This window comes from Poromitra crassiceps, assembly GCF_964638095.1.
Source record: "Poromitra crassiceps genome assembly, chromosome: 9".
NCBI classification, from domain to species: Eukaryota; Metazoa; Chordata; class Actinopteri; order Beryciformes; family Melamphaidae; genus Poromitra; species Poromitra crassiceps.
Genome location: NC_139630.1, coordinates 17,183,405 through 17,203,068, shown reverse-complemented (window position 1 = coordinate 17,203,068; position 19,664 = coordinate 17,183,405). Strand labels below are relative to the sequence as shown.

Below are 19,664 nucleotides of genomic sequence, written 5' to 3'. Positions count from 1 at the left end.
CAAAGCAAAACTGGTAGTGTAACTAAAATATCGATATCGTATCGTATCGGAAATCGTATCGACTTGGAACCTTGTGTATTGGAATCGTATCGTATCGGGAAGTCAGTGGCGATACCCAGCCCTATCCGTTATTGATTTTTCTAAAGTGATATGAATTAGTATCCGGTTATCCGTGTACACGGTGAAACCCCTAGTATACAGCATGCTGCAGCAATGCTATGCAAAATAACAAATAAAACAAATACTGGAGGCACATAGGTGTAACTGCCACCAATATCCTCATTATGTACTTGGCACAATCATCAGTGTTAATTTGACTTCGAGAATGTAAAAATCAACACTACTCTAGTGTTGTCAACCTTTATTAACACTGGTGAATTTGTTTGTGTGAGTTGTGTATTCATCAAAATATCGGTGGAGGCGGTAATGCAACATAAAGGATGCCAACTGCCATAAAACACCACAGAAGAAGAAGCATAAATTCAACCGTTGGTTTTGGATCTTTATGTGGCTGGCTGCTGTGCAGAGTAAAAACACATCAGACGTTTGCATGCATGCAAACACACACATGTAACAATGTGCAAGCATGCCACACACACACACACACACACACACACACACACACACACACACACACACACGTGTAACTATGCATGCATGCAAACACACACATGTAACAATGTGCAAGCATGCCACACACACACACACACACACACACACACACACACACACACACACACACGTGTAACTATGCATGCATGCAAACACACACGTAACTATGCATGCATGCAAACACACACGTAACTATGCATGCATGCAAACACACACGTGTAACTATGCATGCATGCAAACACACACGTAACTATGCATGCATACAAACACACACATGTGTAACTATGCATGCATGCAAACACACATGTAACTATGCATGCATGCAAACACACACATGTAACAATGTGCAAGCATGCCACACACACACACACACACATGTGTAACTATGCATGCATGCAAACACACACGTGTAACTATGCATGCATGCAAACACACACGTAACTATGCATGCATGCAAACACACACGTAACTATGCATGCATGCAAACACACACATGTGTAACTATGCATGCATGCAAACACACACTATGCATGCATGCAAACACACACATGTGTAACTATGCATGCATGCAAACACACATGTAACTATGCATGCATGCAAACACACATGTAACTATGCATGCATGCAAACACACGTGTAACTATGCATGCATGCAAACACACCTAACTATGCATGCATGCAAACACACACGTGTAACTATGCATGCATGCAAACACACCTAACTATGCATGCATGCAAACACACACATGTAACTATGCATGCAAAAACATGTGTAACAACTATGCATGCATGCAAACACACGTGTAACTCTGCATGCAAACACACACATGTATCTATGCATGCCTGCAAACATGCATGCAACTATGCATGCAAACACACGCATGTATCTATGCATGCATGCAAACACACATGCAACTATGCATGCAAACACACGCATGTATCTATGCATGCATGCAAACACACATGCAACTATGCATGCAACCACACGCATGTATCTATGCATGCCTGCAAACATGCATGCAACTATGCATGCAAACACACGCATGTATCTATGCATGCATGCAAACACACATGCAACTATGCATGCAAACACACACATGTATCTATGCATGCCTGCAAACATGCATGCAACTATGCATGCAAACACACGCATGTATCTATGCATGCATGCAAACACACATGCAACTATGCATGCAAACACACGCATGTATCTATGCATGCCTGCAAACACACATGCAACTATGCATGCAAACACACGCATGTATCTATGCATGCATGCAAACACACATGCAACTATGCATGCAAACACACGCATGTATCTATGCATGCCTGCAAACATGCATGCAACTATGCATTTAAACACACGCATGTATCTATGCATGCATGCAAACACACATGCAACTATGCATGCACACACATGCATGTATCTATGCATGCATGCAAACACACATGCAACTATGCATGCAAACACACGCATGTATCTATGCATGCATGCAAACACACATGCAACTATGCATGCAAACACACGCATGTATGCATGCATGCAAACACACATGCAACTATGCATGCAAACACATGCATGTATCTATGCATGCATGCAAACACACATGCAACTATGCATGCAAACACGCATGCATGCAAACACACGCATGTATCTATGCATGCATGCAAACACACACAACTATGCATGCAAACACACACATGTATCTATGCATGCATGCAAACACACGCAACTTTGCATGCAAACACACGCATGTATCTATGCATGCATGCAACAATGCATGCAAACACACATGTAACTATGCATGCATGCAAACACACACATGGAACTATGCATGCAAACACACATGTAACTTATTATGCATGCAAACACACACATGGAACTATGCATGCATACATGCAAACACAGATGTAACTATGCACGCATGCGTGCACGCTCACATACCCAACCACAGGGCACCGGAGGAGGCGCATCAGGCGCCACTGCTGCCATAGCAGACTAAAACCTACATGTACTGTGTAATCACTGCCATAGCAGACTAAAACCTACATGTACTGTATATCACTGCCATAGCAGACTAAAACCTACATGTACTGTATATCACTTAGGGCTGGGTTCAAAAAATCGATTCTCCGATTTTTAATCGATTTTCATTTTAATCCTCGATTATCGATTCATATGTCCAGAGATCGATTTTTTTTTTAATTAATTTTTTTTTTTTTTTTTTACTAAACAGGCTAAAATATTGTGCTGTGTGTGGTAGTTGAAACATAGTTTCAAGTTGACGTTTAATTATGTTTGTAGTTGAAACAAAAACATAAATACTGTAGGCTACATGAATGGAAATGTTTGATCATTATTAATATCTACTTTTAGAAATTATATAGGCTGAAATCAAATCACTGTGCATAATTGTGAAAGTGTCTTTATTGACAGATGAAAAGGCTGTTATTTACCCTTTGTCACCACGTGGTGAGTACCGTAAATTCCGGACTATAAGACGCACCGGTGTATAAGCCGCGGGACCAAAATTGACTATTTTTTTCTTCTATAAGCCGCACCGGACTATAAGCCGCGGGTGTTTTGATGTTTAATTACCATATGAAAGGGTTCGTGCACAGAGAGGAATGTCGGGAAAGAGATCGCTGTTTGGGGAAGCTCCCATTTATTAACATTTCAACAAAACAAAACAAAAGTCAGGTCACTAATCCCCAGACAAAATCACACAACAATAGGCTACCGTATATGTGCAGCAAACCTGTAACCAGAGAAGTCAAGTCACTAATCCTCGTCTTCCTCTTCTTCCTGCGTACTGAAACCACCAAAGTCCTCATCTTCAGTGTCGGAAACGAACAGGTTCAGGGTGGCTTCGTCAACCACTCTCCTCTCTCCTTCAGGTGCCATGGCACGAGTCCGATACCTCACGAGTCCGACACCTCACGAGTCCGAAAAAAGAGGCTAACTTCCCCCAGACCCTAACCCAAAACCTAACCTCTCCCACCCCCACGCCTAAACCTAACATCCCCCAGACCCTAACCCAAAACCTAACCTCTCCCACCCCCACGCCTAAACCTAACCTCCCCCAGACCCTAACCCAAAACCATGAGGTGTCGGACTCGTGAGGTATCGGACTCGTGAGGTATCGGACTAGGGGGCAGTCCCCGTGGCGTCATCCTCTTCATCCCGCAGCAGTCCAGCGTTTTGGAACCCGTTGGTAATTGTGGATGTTTTCACACTCCTATAATATTCCGTGATCTTCCTTTGTGTGAATTCGCCGAAGTTTGTGATTTTCTCCTGATAGTCGGGAGGGAGTTGTTCAGTAGTTCTCCCCCGGACGGACAGTCCCTTTTGCCCAGGTTACGCGCGGCTGCTCTGTTTGATCGGCGGCTGCTCTCTTTTAATGCGAGATTGACTGCTTTCAACTTGAAAGCTGCCTCGTGTGAATTTCTGCGTACCTTCCCCATGGTAAGTGAGAGTGTTGCTTCTACTGCTCGTCTTGTTGTGAATATTCCTTGATCTTCCTTTGTGTGAATTCGCCGAAGTTTGTGATTTTCTCCTGGTAGTCGGGGGAGGGAGTTGTTGCCCGAGTGGCCGTTTGCTTACCGTAATTACCATATGTAAGTGGTCACGCACAGAGGGGATTGTCGGGAAGAGATGGCTGTTTGAGGAAGCTCCCATTTACCGTATTACAACATTTCAACAAAACAACATAACACAACACCACCGTTGTTTATTTTTACAGTGCACACAGTGTCCGCGGTGTGGTGAAAAGAGGGCAAGAGAGGAAATTAAAACAGAAGTGGATTTATAGTTAGAAAGAGTGCTAAAAAAGAGAGATTTTTTTTTTTTTTTTTTTTTTTTCTGAAAAAATCCATAGATAAGACGCACCGTTATATAAGCCGCAGGGGCCAAAAAACGGGAAAAAAGCCGCGGCTTATAGTCCGGAATTTACGGTAAATATATGTGTAACTAAAACCATTAAAATTGACAACAGGTCTGCAACTTTTTTTCCCCATGTACTGTATCTACTTGGCTGGTTGGAAACCCCTGTGTTACATAACTGGACAGTCATGTAATTCAGGGTACAGCTCAAAAACCACGTTTTGGTATCACTAACCAAATCAATATTGAAAATTGATCGAATCGGAATCGAATCGAATCGAATCGAATCGAATCGAAATTAATCGATTCGCAACCTTGTGAATCGGAATCGAATCGATTCTTGAAATTTGAACCAATACCCAGCTCTAATATCACTGCCATAGTAGACTAAAACCTACATATACTGTATAATCACTGCCATAGCAGACTAAAACCTACATGTACTGTATAACCAATGCTTGCATGGGCGCTCACACACTTTATCTCTCATTATCACCTATGTCCAGATAAGATAACAGGATGCAATGTGAAACATGTTTTAATGGTATAAAAAGAGCAATATTCAGCTATGGCATTGTCTTTAAGCCAAGGAAAGTCTACTGTTGAATTAAGTCCACCCTATAAAACTCATCAGGTATATTTCATAAAACGCAAATATCTATCTTTCAATATATCTTTTTCAGTGCAAGAAGTACAAAAGATAACACAAGGTGCATTGTTCTACTCTACTTTTTCCTGTTGTTCAGACGGCACTGGGGCAAGGACAGGACAGAGGCTGTGTGTAGTTGATGTAGAAGACCACCTACCAGCCTCATTACTGCTGATGCATAGAGGATGCAGGGTCTCATTATCCCACTGGACGTGGGCTGAGGCTGGACACTTGTTGCCCAGATAGCATTCAGGTAGACAGACGAGGGCCAGGCTTAGCTCCCTGAAGTGGCTTTTGAGAGTGGAGTGAGGTGGCCGTGTAACGTGCTGATCTCTGAGGGAACCAGCAGCTGATTATCACTCGCTGTGTGTGTGAGGCTGCACTCCCTGATCTCATCATGTATTAATATTCTCTCTCTCTCTCTCTCTGTCTCCCTCTCTCCCTTTCTCTCTCTGTCTCTCTCTTGCTTGCTTGCATTAGGGCACTTAACTCCTTCTGCATCGCTGCAGATGCACATACTAGGGCTGTCAAAGAATAATCTATATTTGAATATATATTCTAATATAAAAATGTAAAAAAATATTCAAATATGAAAATTAATAGTCAAATGTATTATTATTATTTAAAAAAAAGTGTTTTGTTTTGTTTTACATTTAACCAGGTAAAAAAAAACTGGCCAAGAGGGCAACATAAAAACATACATGTTTGCCTCGTTATTTAAAAACATTACAAAAGTGGAGGCTACTACTGTATTAGTACTAGGGATGTCAATTTTCGGTTAATTTCACTTTCGATTAACCGACGCTAATAATCGATTAACCTATCGGTTAATTCATAATTTTTTAATATAAAAAAAAAAAAAAAAAAAATTTTTTTTTTTTTTTTTTTTTTTTTTTTGTGTCTATTTACTCAATGAACTCATGCCCAAACAAGGCGTGTCTATTTAGATGCTGAAATGTTAATGCTTTTTGTGTTAGAATTTCTAACACAAAAAGCATTAACAAGCATTAACAAAAAGCATCAACATTTCAACACAAATTCTTTTTGTGTTAGAATTTCTAACACAAAAAGCATTAACATTTCAGCATCTAAATAGACACGCCTTGTTTGGGCATGAGCTCATTGAGTAAATAGACCAAAAAAAAAAAAAAAAAAAAAAAAAATTTTTTTTTTTTTTTTTTTTTTTTTTTTAATATTAACTGATAGACCGACAGCAATAACCGAACAACGACGTTAGCGACGGTTAATCGATTAACGGTTAACCGTTGACATCCCTAATTAGTACTGAATGAATAAATATGAAAAAAAAAAAATTTGGAAAAAAAAAAGTTCAAATAAATATACCAAGTAGTTATATAAGCTCTCTGGTTGTATTGGTTTGCCTTGCCACGCATGCAAAAAGAAAGAAAGAAAAAAAAAAGTATTTGAATATATTCGAACGATTGTTTTGTTTAGAGGGAATATTCGAACATGATTTTGGGGCAATTTTGACAGCCCTAGCAGCACATACTGCCCTCTGCACTGGTGCAAATACACCAAACTACCCTCAGTCTCCACTAGTGCAAATGCCAGGTGAAGTTTGTCCATTCACACACACACAGAGGTTTGCGGCACAACTGGAGAGAGTGTCAGTCATCATTCACTTCAGTACAGTACAACTGGAGTCAATGACTGGTTTATTGATTGATTGATTGATTGATTTTTATTTAGTACGAGGATATTACATATCGTATGTAACAAAGAAGTAGTACAAGGATAAAAACACAGACAGTTGTTCAACTGATTTCCACTGTGGTCCCTGTGGTTTTCCCTTGAGTTGTGCTGGCAACCTGCCCTGTGTGTTATAACCTGCCCTGTGTGTTATAGATGGTTTTCTCTGGAGTTGTGCTGGCAACCTGCCCTGTGTGTTATAGATAGTTTTCTCTGGAGTTGTGCTGGTAACCTGCCCTGTGTGTTATAGATGGTTTTCTCTGGAGTTGTGCTGGTAACCTGCCCTGTGTGTTATAGATGGTTTTCTCTGGAGTTGTGCTGGTAACCTGCCCTGTGTGTTATAGATAGTTTTCTCTGGAGTTGTGCTGGTAACCTGCCCTGTGTGTTATAGATGGTTTTCTCTGGAGTTGTGCTGGCAACCTGCCCTGTGTGTTATAGATGGTTTTCTCTGGAGTTGTGCTGGTAACCTGCCCTGTGTGTTATAGATGGTTTTCTCTGGAGTTGTGCTGGTAACCTGCCCTGTGTGTTATAGATGGTTTTCTCTGGAGTTGAGCTGGTAACCTGCCCTGTGTGTTATAGATGGTTTTCTCTGGAGTTGTGCTGGCAACCTGCCCTGTGTGTTATAGATGGTTTTCTCTGGAGTTGTGCTGGCAACCTGCCCTGTGTGTTATAGACGGTTTTCTCTGGAGTTGTGCTGGTAACCTGCCCTGTGTGTTATAGATGGTTTTCTCTGGAGTTGTGCTGGTAACCTGCCCTGTGTGTTATAGATGGTTTTCTCTGGAGTTGTGCTGGTAACCTGCCCTGTGTGTTATAGATGGTTTTCTCTGGAGTTGTACTGGTAACCTGCCCTGTGTGTTATAGCCGGTTTTCACGGAATTGTGTTGTTAGGGAACTGTTTGAAACCTGACTTATGTCCTGTCAGTTATTGTGCTAGCAAACACTGTAACAGGAAGTAAGCTGGGAGCAATTTAGAATGTTTGTGGTCGAGTTGAAACCGTCTATATGGACGAACTTCACCCGTGTTTCAACTGACATGAGGGTGAGTAGATGACAGATTCTTCCTTTCACTAGTAATTATAAGTAGTAAGTAATTAGTAAGTAATTATTCTATAATTAACTATTCTGTGTCACTACTAATGCACACCTCTCCTCCCCTGTGCTGTTAGCTGGTATGGAAACTAGGGATGGGCATTTCTAGCAAAAACACTATTCGAAATTTGCTGGGCCAAAGTCGACTTTTCGTCGAAATTCACCCACCCCTAAAAAGAGAAAAAGAATGCGATTCAAATGTTATATCATCTCCCCTGATTCTAAGTATAGTTGAATCGCTTGGTTTGACCAAGTAAAACCATTTTTATAAGCATTTTACGCAAGGTCTATATGGAAAAATGAATGGCGGATGCAATCCCATGGAGAGGGAGAGGGGGTGACTTTGGCACTATTGACGTTCACAGACCCAGACTACGTTAGCCACATTAGCTTAGCTTCCCGAGCAAAGCCGAGATGGCCGATGGAACAGTAGGCAGAATATCAGCTTTTCTTCATGCAGTAACGAGCCTTGAAACCTTTTCCTTGTGGCTGAGTGTTGATTTAATGTAGACACCATTTCTACTACGTTTCTACTGTTTCTATCAAGGAGCTGCTGGATGCTACTGTCGCTAATGCTGCTTGCGTGAGTGAGTGTGCACAGCAGCAGAGTGTGCACAGCAGCTACGGCAACATCACACGGACAAGGGAGGTACGGTGGTGCAGTGGTTAGCACTATCGCCTCACAGCTCGAAGGTCGTGGGTTCGATTCCCACCTGGGGACGAGGTGAACGCTGAAGGAATGCGTGCCCGTCCACACACCGCATGTCCTCGAGTGCCCACCGCCCGGGTGGGGTCGGCAAAATTGCCTTTCTGTGTGGAGTTTGCATGTTCTCCCCGTGCCTCCCGGGGGTCTCCTTCATATAGGAACCCCCTTCACAAAAACATGCAACATCCTGGTTGCTAATGTGGTTCCTCCTCTGATCGTTAAGGGCGCCTGTTCAGAGGGAGGGGAACTGGATGGAATAGCGTGAACCTCCCACGTGCTATGTCCTACCGGTGAAGCTTCCTCTGGCAGGTGAAAAGAAGCGGCTGACTGACTGCCCATGTCTCGGAGGAAGCATGGAATCAGTCTCGGCTCTCCCCAGATCGGCAGAGGATGGAGTAGCAACCAGGATTGAGCAATCAAATGAGCACTAAAACGGGGGATAAAATGGGATAAAAAATCGGGGGAAAAAAAAAAAAAAAAAAAAAAAAAACATCACACGGACAAACTTGCTGCTCTTAAAGAGACAGGCGGCGGTAAAAACAATGGAAAACATAGTTTATAAGACAAGATTCTCAATAGACGATCTTCGACTTTCAATAATAAAAGTCTTAATAATAAAAACGATTATTCGGAAATTCAAAATTCATTACCCATCCCTAACACAATCCACAGGCATTATCTCAGGCAGCACGTAACAGGCCTGGGTGTATTAGACCATGACTGATTACTGTAATAATGAGGACTACTTCCTCAATGGGTTAATGACTGTAGGAGCAGCCATAACAATTAAGTGCTAATCATTAACATCATGTCACTGTTAGCTCTCCCTGCTGGGTGACTCACTGACTGACTGAATGACTCACTCATGCTTTCAGTCACACTGAAGTTAAACCCATTCCCTCCTAGCCGGTGCTTTGCAGGGTTTTCCCTGCATGGAGAATGACGAGGTGGCCACCTCCGTCAAATGTCATGTGACCTCCAGCTCTCCACACAACTCTGACAGGTGTCTTCATGGAAAACACTCTTTTCTAACAAGCGTCGTAACATGTGTTGCCAATCTAATGTTAAATATTCTTTGCATAGTCAAATCGGTGCACAATCATCATTGTGCACCAACTAAAAACAAACCGACTAAAAACAAATCATTATATCGGTCGCCCATTGGTAAGCTGTGAATTTCCCCCCACTAAAATCGCTAAAGGTCTCAAAGATCCCAAATCGGGTCTGGCTCGAGTACCACCTCTGCCTCATTTTGAGCCAGGGAAAACCCTGAGCTTTCACAAGTTCCTGTCTCTGCTCAGAGACTTGCTATCTGTAAACAACCAGGAGACTGACAGTACGTTCCTGTCTCTGCTCAGAGACTTGCTACCTGTAAGCAGCCAGGAGACTGACAGGGATACGTTCCTGTCTCTGCTCAGAGACTTGCTACCTGTAAGCAGCCAGGAGACTGACAGGGATACGTTCCTGTCTCTGCTCAGAGACTTGCTACCTGTAAGCAGCCAGGAGACTGACAGTACGTTCCTGTCTCTGCTCAGAGACTTGCTACCTGTAACCAGCCAGGTGACTGACAGTATGTTCCTGTCTCTGCTCAGAGACTTGTTACCTGTAAGCAGCCAGGAGACTGACAGTACGTTCCTGTCTCTGCTCAGAGACTTGCTACCTGTAAGCAGCCAGGAGACTGACAGTACGTTCCTGTCTCTGCTCAGCGACTTGCTACCTGTAAGCAGCCAGGAGACTGACAGTACGTTCCTGTCTCTGCTTAGAGACTTGCTACCTGTAACCAGCCAGGTGACTGACAGTATGTTCCTGTCTCTGCTCAGAGACTTGTTACCTGTAAGCAAATAGGAGACTGACAGTACGTTCCTGTCTCTGCTCAGAGACTTGCTACCTGTAAGCAGCCAGGAGACTGACAGTACGTTCTTGTCTCTGCTCAGAGACTTGCTACCTGTAAGCAGCCAGGAGACTGACAGTACGTTCTTGTCTCTGCTCAGAGACTTGCTACCTGTAAGCAGCCAGGAGACTGACAGTACGTTCCTGTCTCTGCTCAGAGACTTGCTACCTGTAAGCAGCCAGGAGACTGACAGTACGTTCCTGTCTCTGCTCAGAGACTTGCTACCTGTAAGCAGCCAGGAGACTGACAGTACGTTCCTGTCTCTGCTCAGAGACTTGCTACCTGTAACCAGCCAGGTGACTGACAGTATGTTCCTGTCTCTGCTCAGAGACTTGCTACCTGTAAGCAGCCAGGAGACTGACAGTACGTTCCTGTCTCTGCTCAGAGACTTGCTACCTGGAAGCAGCCAGCAGACTGACAGTACGTTCCTGTCTCTGCTCAGAGACTTGCTACCTGGAAGCAGCCAGCAGACTGACGGGGGCTTTCTAAGGCCTAATGAAACATGCATGGCTGTGTGAGCACGAAGCCGTCATGTGATCCCTGTGACGGCACGGCGTGCACAGAGACCAGCTAAATATAGCGCCGCGGGGCCTCACCTGCACGCGGGGCCTCACCTGCACGCGGGGCCTCACCTGCACGCGAGGCCTCACCTGCACGCGGGGCCTCACCTGCACGCGGGGCCTCACCTGCACGCGGGGCACCGCTTTATTTCTGAACGGCGCGTGCCGCCGGTGTCACCGGTGATGTCACCAACCAACCAACCGCTGCTGCAGAGGAGGAAGTCGTTTTCTGTGGACGGGCTCTCGGTGCTTCAGCCCTGCTCCTCCCTGTCTCTTCCTTGTTTCTGTTGGCGGCAGCAGCAGCAGCAGCAGCAGCAGCTGCTCTCAGAGACTGAAACCATGGTAGAATAATAAAACACTTCAGGATACAGCTGTGTAACTGCCTTTAATAAAGCACTTCAGGATACAGCTGTGTAACTGCCTTTACACTGTCGTGTTGTGTTGCAGCTATCGCCCGGCACACATCTGTCTTTCTGGGAATAGCTCTCTCCACCAACAGGTTTCTGCTGCTCCTCTCTGTATACCAACCACAAACACTACTGTCTGTGTGTGTGTGTGTGTGTGTGTGTGTGTGTGTGTGTGTGTGTGTGTGTGTGTGTGTGCTCTTGATTTAGCTCTTCAGCAGTGGCAGGCCACCGCCACACTGCCAGAGAATATGTGCAGTTGAAACAAACACACCAAACACATACGGGTCAAATTAACCTCCGTACAAAACACAAAACAAATGTCTGGAATTAACGCCAAGTAAGCAAACAAAGACACTTCTAGTGAAACTGAAACGGAGCGGAGAGCCAAAACGGCTGCACAAAGTAACAGGGTTAAATTAACCCCCTGATCACCACAGCTGCACAAAATAACGGGGTTAAATCAACCCCCTGAGCACCACAGCTGCACAAAATAACAGGGTTAAATTAACCCCCTGAGCACCAAAGCTGCACAAAATAGCAGGGTTAAATTAACCCCCTGAGCACCACAGCTGAACAAAATAACAGGGTTAAATCAACCCCCTGAGCACCACAGCTGCACAAAATAACAGGGTTAAATTAACCCCCTGAGCACCACAGCTGCACAAAATAGCAGGGTTAAATTAGCCCCCCTGAGCACCACAGCTGCACAAAATAACAGGGTTAAATCAACCCCCTGAGCACCACAGCTGCACAAAATAACAGGGTTAAATCAACCCCCTGAGCACCACAGCTGCACAAAATAACAGGGTTAAATTAACCCCCTGAGCACCACAGCTGCACAAAATAGCAGGGTTAAATTAACCCCCCTGAGCACCACAGCTGCACAAAATAGCAGGGTTAAATTAACCCCCTGAGCATCACAGCTGCACAAAATAACAGGGTTAAATTAACCCCCTGAGCATCACAGCTGCACAAAATAACAGGGTTAAATTAACCCCCTGAGCACCACAGCTGCACAAAATAACAGGGTTAAATTAACCCCCTGAGCACCACAGCTGCACAAAATAACAGGGTTAAATTAACCCCCTGAGCACCACAGCTGCACAAAATAACAGGGTTAAATCAACCCCCTGAGCACCACAGCTGCACAAAATAACAGGGTTAAATTAACCGCCTGAGCACCACAGCTGCACAAAATAATGGGGTTAAATTAACCCCCTGAGCACCACAGCTGCACAAAATAACAGGGTTAAATTAACCCCCTGAGCACCACAGCTGCACAAAATAACAGGGTTAAATTAACCGCCTGAGCACCACAGCTGCACAAAATAATGGGGTTAAATTAACCCCCTGAGCACCACAGCTGCACAAAATAATGGGGTTAAATTAACCCCCTGAGCACCACAGCTGCACAAAATAATGGGGTTAAGTGCGGCGTCACGTGAGCAGCGATCCCATTCCCATTAGCATGGAGCAGCACGAGCGAGATGCATTCGTAAAGGCAGTCCTGTGTGTGTGTGTGTGTGTGTGTGTGTGTGTGTGTGTGTGTGTGTGTGTGTGTGTGTGTGTGTGTGTCCTGACGGTTGGCCTGTCTAGACTGGCTGAATGCAGACAACAGCACATAAAGCCATTGTCTGTTTAGTGTGTATAGTCTTAGCCTCATGGCATTACCTGTAACTGATTCAAACAGACAGGGGAAACTACCTGTAACTGATTCAAACACAGGGGAAACTACTCACACTTCCTCCAGGCAGCCTGCTTCCTCTATACAATGCCCCTTTAGTGCACTTTCCTTCACCTGTAAAGAATGGTTCGTCACATGATGCAGTACAGGGAAACTGTTGACTTCAGCTTTACATCTATAAAGTTGCCTGTCTGTATGTAAGGATATACATACGGTAATTGCTTACAGTATAATACATTATAAACATGGTTATCAACACATATGATAGCTCCTAATCAGCAGAATAAACTCCTATTCCCAAATCATTGCATCAAGAGACATAGCATGTTATTAGCCTGTTATACACAATGCACCATGCATTATATGTGTCTGTATAGAGAGAGAGAGAGAGACACAGATAAAAAAATCACTGATTTAAATGACCCAATTTTCGGAAATATCGCGATTATTATTCATGAAATATCAGAAATTTTGATATTTACATTCAGAGGCTGTAGTGGGCTCAGTTTTAAAGCCAGTGTGATGTTTGTGGTCTCATATGGAACTAAGACCTGTCATAAGGCATTGATTGGTACCCTGTCATGCTAGCTTGTCAGGAAGGTAGCTAAATAACACTCCAAAGTTAGCCTACATACATGTATTGACAAGGGGGGGAAAACATTTTCAAAGGGGTCCTTTTCACAGCCTACTTGTTGTCAGGTGTGTGTGTGTGTGTGTGTGTGTCCGTGTTGAACAAGCTGTATGTTGTTATTGAGCTTTTCTGATGCTATTGCATCATGCTTAATCAGCACATTTTATTTTATGGGGCGGGGGTGGTTATCCACAGTGGAAGTGGTCCGTGGGAAATGTGTCCACCACAGTTTGGTACATACTGGTACTTGGTTTAAGTTTAGGAACCCCTGCTATAGAGTTAAACAAGCGCTTTACATTTAACCAACATGTTACTGACTAACTGCCCCTGTCACACCAACGCCTCAGTGTGACAGCTTGTTTGTAAAGCTGTCTGTCTACACTTTTTTTAATATATATTTTTTACACACTTACAAACACTACAACAATAGGAGCGCACAATACATCCTCACAAACAAAAAGTCAAAAACCAGAAATAAAATAACGAAAAATATACAGAAAAGCAAATGGAACTACAGTTTATCTTAGGATCCCTTCAACATGAATTAGTATTGTCCCACTCCTCACTGCAGGAGAGCCTCTCTCACGTCTCGTCATGTTGCACCCTGCAACCGCCTGCAACCGCCTGCAGCCACAGTCCTCTGCAGAACAAACTGTCCTCTCACTACATTTTTAAACAAACTTCAATTCAAATCGGTTTGGCTTCAAGCTTTAAAAAAGAGAATTTTTTCCCCCAATAGAATAATTGCTAACTACACCTTCATCTCCGTACCGACAACAAGGTGTACTGCTGCACACACAGTGAGCACTGAGCAGTGCCACGGCTTGTCTGTAACCCTGTCTGTGTTTCTGCCTTGCGCCCCCTGCAGACATGCTCGGCTAACTACACCTTCATCCCGTACATGGTGACGCCCCACAACAAGGTGTACTGCTGTGAGGGCAGCCTGATGAAGGGGCTGACGGAGCTGATGCAGCCCAGCTTCGAGATGCTGCTGGGCCCCATCTGCATGCCCCTGATGGACCGCTTCATCCAGCTGCTCAAGCTGCCACAGGCCAACTCCCAGTAAGTGTTAGTGGACCACACCTAAAATAACGATCAGTACTTTCAATGCATATATTTGATTTGTCATATATTTTTGCATCCTAGATTTATTTGTCGTCGTATGTTCTACTGCTGCTTGCGTGTATGTAAGGCAAGGTTTATTGTTTATTGTTTATTGTGGATCCCCATTAGTCTGCACCAAGGTGAGACTACTCTTCCTGGGGTCCAAACACATAACATAAAAACATAATACAGTAACATTGTTGCTAATTATAACAACAAAGACAAAAAGAGAGTGAATCAGCTCACTCTATTACATATCATACATTTCAGAAGTTTATAAATTAGTACAGTGTAGTGTTATATAATATAACATAGCACAATGCAGTACAATACAATACAATTCAACATTATGTGTACAATAATTAATGACCTAAAGCTATCACATTATTCATCACTGCATGTTTTAACTTTTTTTTTTTTAAACAAAAATGTGTTACTTGCCACCGTTATATTACTAGGTAGATTATTCCAATACGCAACTGCTCTATACATTACCTTTTCAGAGCATTGGTTTTTGGTAAGGTGTGCAAAGCGACAGCTGTAGAACACCTTGCAGACATGCTGTAATTCAGTGGTTCTAAAACTCTTTTTTGTTGCTTGGGTTCAGTACCTCTTTACCCACTACATTTAGCTTAGAAAGAGCTCTGCAAGAGAAAGCTATAGCAGTGGTTCTAAAACTCTTTTTTGTTGCTTGGGTTCAGTAGCTCTTTACCCACTACATTTTGCTTAGAAAGAGCTCTGCAAGAGAAAGCTATAGCAGTGGTTCTAAAACTCTTTTTTGTTGCTTGGGTTCAGTACCTCTTTACCCACTACATTTAGCTTAGAAAGACAACGCTATAGCAGTGGTTCTCAAATGTTTTTCACATGAGGGACCCCTAAACTGACAAAGATTAGACCACAGACCCCCATTTGATAGGATTTTGTCCCACGGTCCCCGATAATAAGATTGATGCTTTTAGATGTTTTATTACAGAAAGTGTATAAAACCCATGACCATTACAGCTAAAGTAAATGACCCCCCTTTTGGCTGGGGACCCCCTGGAACCCCCTCAAGTACCCCTAAGGTCCCCGGCCCCACATTTGAGAACCACTGAGCTATAGCATATGATGTGATGAATGATAACCCACCTTTTGAAGAATATAACATTGCAAAATAAGAAATGGAGTGAAAGAGTTGCAAATAGTGCCTCCTGAGCAGTTTGTTTGAACGTTTCATTTATTTTCATGATTTATTCTTACATTCTTTCTTCTATTTCCCCCTTTTTCTCAAGTACCTCCATGTACCCCTAGGGTACACGTACCCCAGTTTTAGCACCACTGCTGTCATTCATGTTTTTGGTCCATTATATTTCGACTTAACACGTTCTAGTGTTGTTACTGTTGTTTTTGTCATGTTTAACTACCTCCTCACTCTTACTCATATTTTTTTTTTTTTTTTTTTTTACTATATCCCATTACTATTTACTGCTGCAACATCACAATTTGTCCACTGAGGTCATTAGTTTGCTGCTTCTCTACCCTGGCTCTCCCTCCCCTGCACCCCCATCTCTCCTTCTCTCCTCCTCCACATTCCTATTTTCTCCCCACCTCCCCCCTCTCCTCCGTCTATATTGCTCATTCTCTCCCCACCTCCTCCCTCCCCCTGCTCTCTTCTCCCCCACACCTCCCCTCCCTTCCCCTCTCCTGCTCTCTCCTCTTGCTCCTTCCCCACCTCCTATACCCTCCCCACCCCATCACTCTCTCACATTCCCCCTGCTATCCTCCCTTCTCCTGCGCTCTCCTCTGCTCTCCCCTCATTCCTATATTTTCTATATTATCAATTGTTCAAATGTTATCTTTATTCTGTATATTCTTGTTACTGTTGTGTCAGCTAGAATTAGCTAGACATACTTTCTGTGAAGCCCTCTGAGACATGCTTGTGAATTAGGGCTATATAAATAAACTTGACTTGACTTGACTAGTTTGATCTGCTTAGCAGTGGTGAGACCGTGCAGCTCCACAGCAAGGAAACTAGCCCCCCTGCTCGAGGAAATGTCAAATGAATACATGGTCATTTAGTCTTGCAAACCTCTAAAACAGTTGTTCCCAAACCGGGGTATGCATACCCCTAGGGGTACATGGAGGTACTGCTTACCGTACCCCTAGGGGTACGTGGAGGTACTTGAGGGGGAAATAGAAAAATGTAAGAATAAATCATGAAAATAAATCAAACATTAGAATAAATCTTCTCGGGAGGCACTAATTGTAACTCTTTCACTTCATTTCTTATTTTGTAATGTTATATTCTTCAAAAGGTGGCTTATCGTTCAGTCATTACATCATGTTATAGTTTTCTCTTGCAGTTTTCTAAGCAAACTTGTAGTCTGGTAAAGGTACTTGGATTTAGAAATCAGCGAAAGTGGGTTCTGAAGCCAAATTTTTTTGAGAACCACTGATCTAAAACTAAGTGTAGAACAAATAACTTATGATTTCATTAGGATTATAAAACACATTTGTAGCAGTAGAAGCTTAGCTTGAAAGAAAACTTAGCCCCAAGCAGCGGCAGATAAGGGTCAAAACCAGAAGTACCCCCCCCCCCAAGCACCACAGCTGCATGAGACCACAGAGGAAACACTGCCTTAGGGCAATGTTGTCCATCTGGGACGCCATAAACGTTGCCTTAAATGTGGCACTGTCACAGGGACACTTGAGACAAAGGTAAAGCAGGATATATAGGTGTTATAAGAGCCAAACTGACACATCTAAATGATAAAGAACCAAACTGTAATGAAAAAAGAATGCTGTCGTAGCTCTTTTGGTAAAACTGCCGCGCCTCGAAAAGCGTTCTCTCACGGCCTTTATGGCACAATTATGATGCCATTTCTCATAACGGATATCATCAATATGTTTGTGGGACATCTGGCTCGCTGCAGCAAAACCAGTGTGGTCTCTGCTCTCAGTAGCTGAGTGTGTGAACACAGTGTGAACACACAGGAGGAGGAGGAGTCTCTGCTCTCAGTAGCTGAGTGTGTGAACACAGTGTGAACACACACGAGGAGGAGGTGAGATGTACTGCTCAGGGTCATAGCAAACACAGACTCTTATCTGCTGCTGCTCCAGAACATGATGATTTGTGATCATTGTATATAGCTGCAACGATTCATCAATTCATTAGTTATCAATTATTAAAGTCATCGACATTGACAACTATTTTGAGAATCAATTCATCGCTTTGAGTCATTTTTTTGAGGGAAGAAAAAGTAAAAATTATCTGGTTCGATCTTATTAAATGTGAATATTTTCTGGTTTCTTTACTCCTCTGGGACAGTAAACTGAATATCTTTGAGTTGTGGACAAAACAAGACATGTGAGGACGTCATCTTGGGCTTTGGGAAACATTGACACACATTTTTTTTTAGATCAAACAACTACGGTAATAGATTAATAAAAAAAATACAGATCAATTGACAATGAAAATAAGTGTTAGTTGCAGCGGCAGTCCTATATTACATGCGAGGAGCTGATGTGAACACTGAAGCGTAGCTGAGTGGTGGTGGAATAGGCGTAACGCAGAGTAGGAAGAGGACGTGGATATTAGATTTCCTGTCACTTCCTGTTGGGCATAATTCAGCATTCAGGTGTTAACTCATTATATAACACCCACAGAATAATAATAATATAATATCATAATAATACTTAGTTTTATTTATTTATTTATTTTTATCCTTCAACTTTGACCCGCATGGGGGAATTGCATTTTTTAAACATGTACTTCACCTTAGTTGCTGCGGTGATATTTTGACTTTGCTGCCAATAGGCGATGCAGCATCCCTAAGTCTCCGATGCAGGAATAGTGAGTCAGCTGTGTCAGATGCAGGAGTAGTGAGTCAGCTGTGTCAGATGCAGAGACGTGTTGTTTGATGAAGAGTTTGTCTCCTGGAAACAAACAACCAGAGAGCACAGTGGTGAGCTTTCACTCACTGGGCTACAGTGTAGCCCGGGCTTTGACAGAGGAAGCCGCAGAAGTGATACTGAAAGCTGTAGTTCCCTGAATGGCCACTTGAGGCTGGCTTCAAAAGGGAGCCGTTCCCCGTTCACCTCCATGTTAAGATACCCGAGTTTACAGCAGGATTAAGCATGTATACAGCCTGGTTCAAAACAGGGGTTTGGTCTCTCTAGCTAATTTCACCTTTCATAACAACTGTATGGGGGGTGAGTTTTTAGCTCTGACCAGCAGCTCTATGAGTCATTCTTGTCGGTTGGTCGGCCGGTCAGTTGGTCAGTCCGTCAGTTGGTCAGTCAGGGGGACACATTTCAAAATGCAGGATAGCAGAAGGCTGAACTGTGGCATGGAGGGTTTGTGTGTGTGTGTGTGTGTGTGTGTGTGTGTGTGTGTGTGTGTAATTATGTGGTTGCAGCTATTGCGAATTCGCCCTTGTTATATAACGTGCCCTGTTTAAAGAAAAATAGACGATAGAAAAGCATAGACTGTACATAATATCTGGACCACCTTAGCTATATGATTTTGACACGGCAAAATGAAGCTCACTTCCCGATATTGTTTGATTTCGTTTGATTGGATGAATGGATTTTCCTGTTGCATTGTGGGAAATCTGTTCAAACCTGGAGCCGGGAAAACAGGAAAGGGCGTGAGCGTGGACGGGACTCGGGGGAGGGTTTCCTCCGCCACGGCATCCATCTTGTTCATGTTATTTTCCCTGCTAGCCGTTAGCTTGGCTAACAAATGTTGCTAACGTTA

The 19,664-nt window shown here is 43.3% G+C and overlaps 1 protein-coding gene across 2 annotated transcripts in view; it reads left to right on the top strand.

Annotated features, from left to right (window-relative positions):
• Positions 1-19,664, top strand: part of map3k5 (mitogen-activated protein kinase kinase kinase 5) — a 180,314-nt gene that overhangs the window by 61,504 nt on the left and 99,146 nt on the right. For both annotated transcript variants that reach the window (XM_083643352.1, XM_083643351.1), the window contains exon 5: positions 14,691-14,884. In XM_083643352.1, coding sequence (XP_083499478.1) covers positions 14,691-14,884 — 194 coding nt within the window. The remainder of the gene's footprint in view (positions 1-14,690; positions 14,885-19,664) is intronic.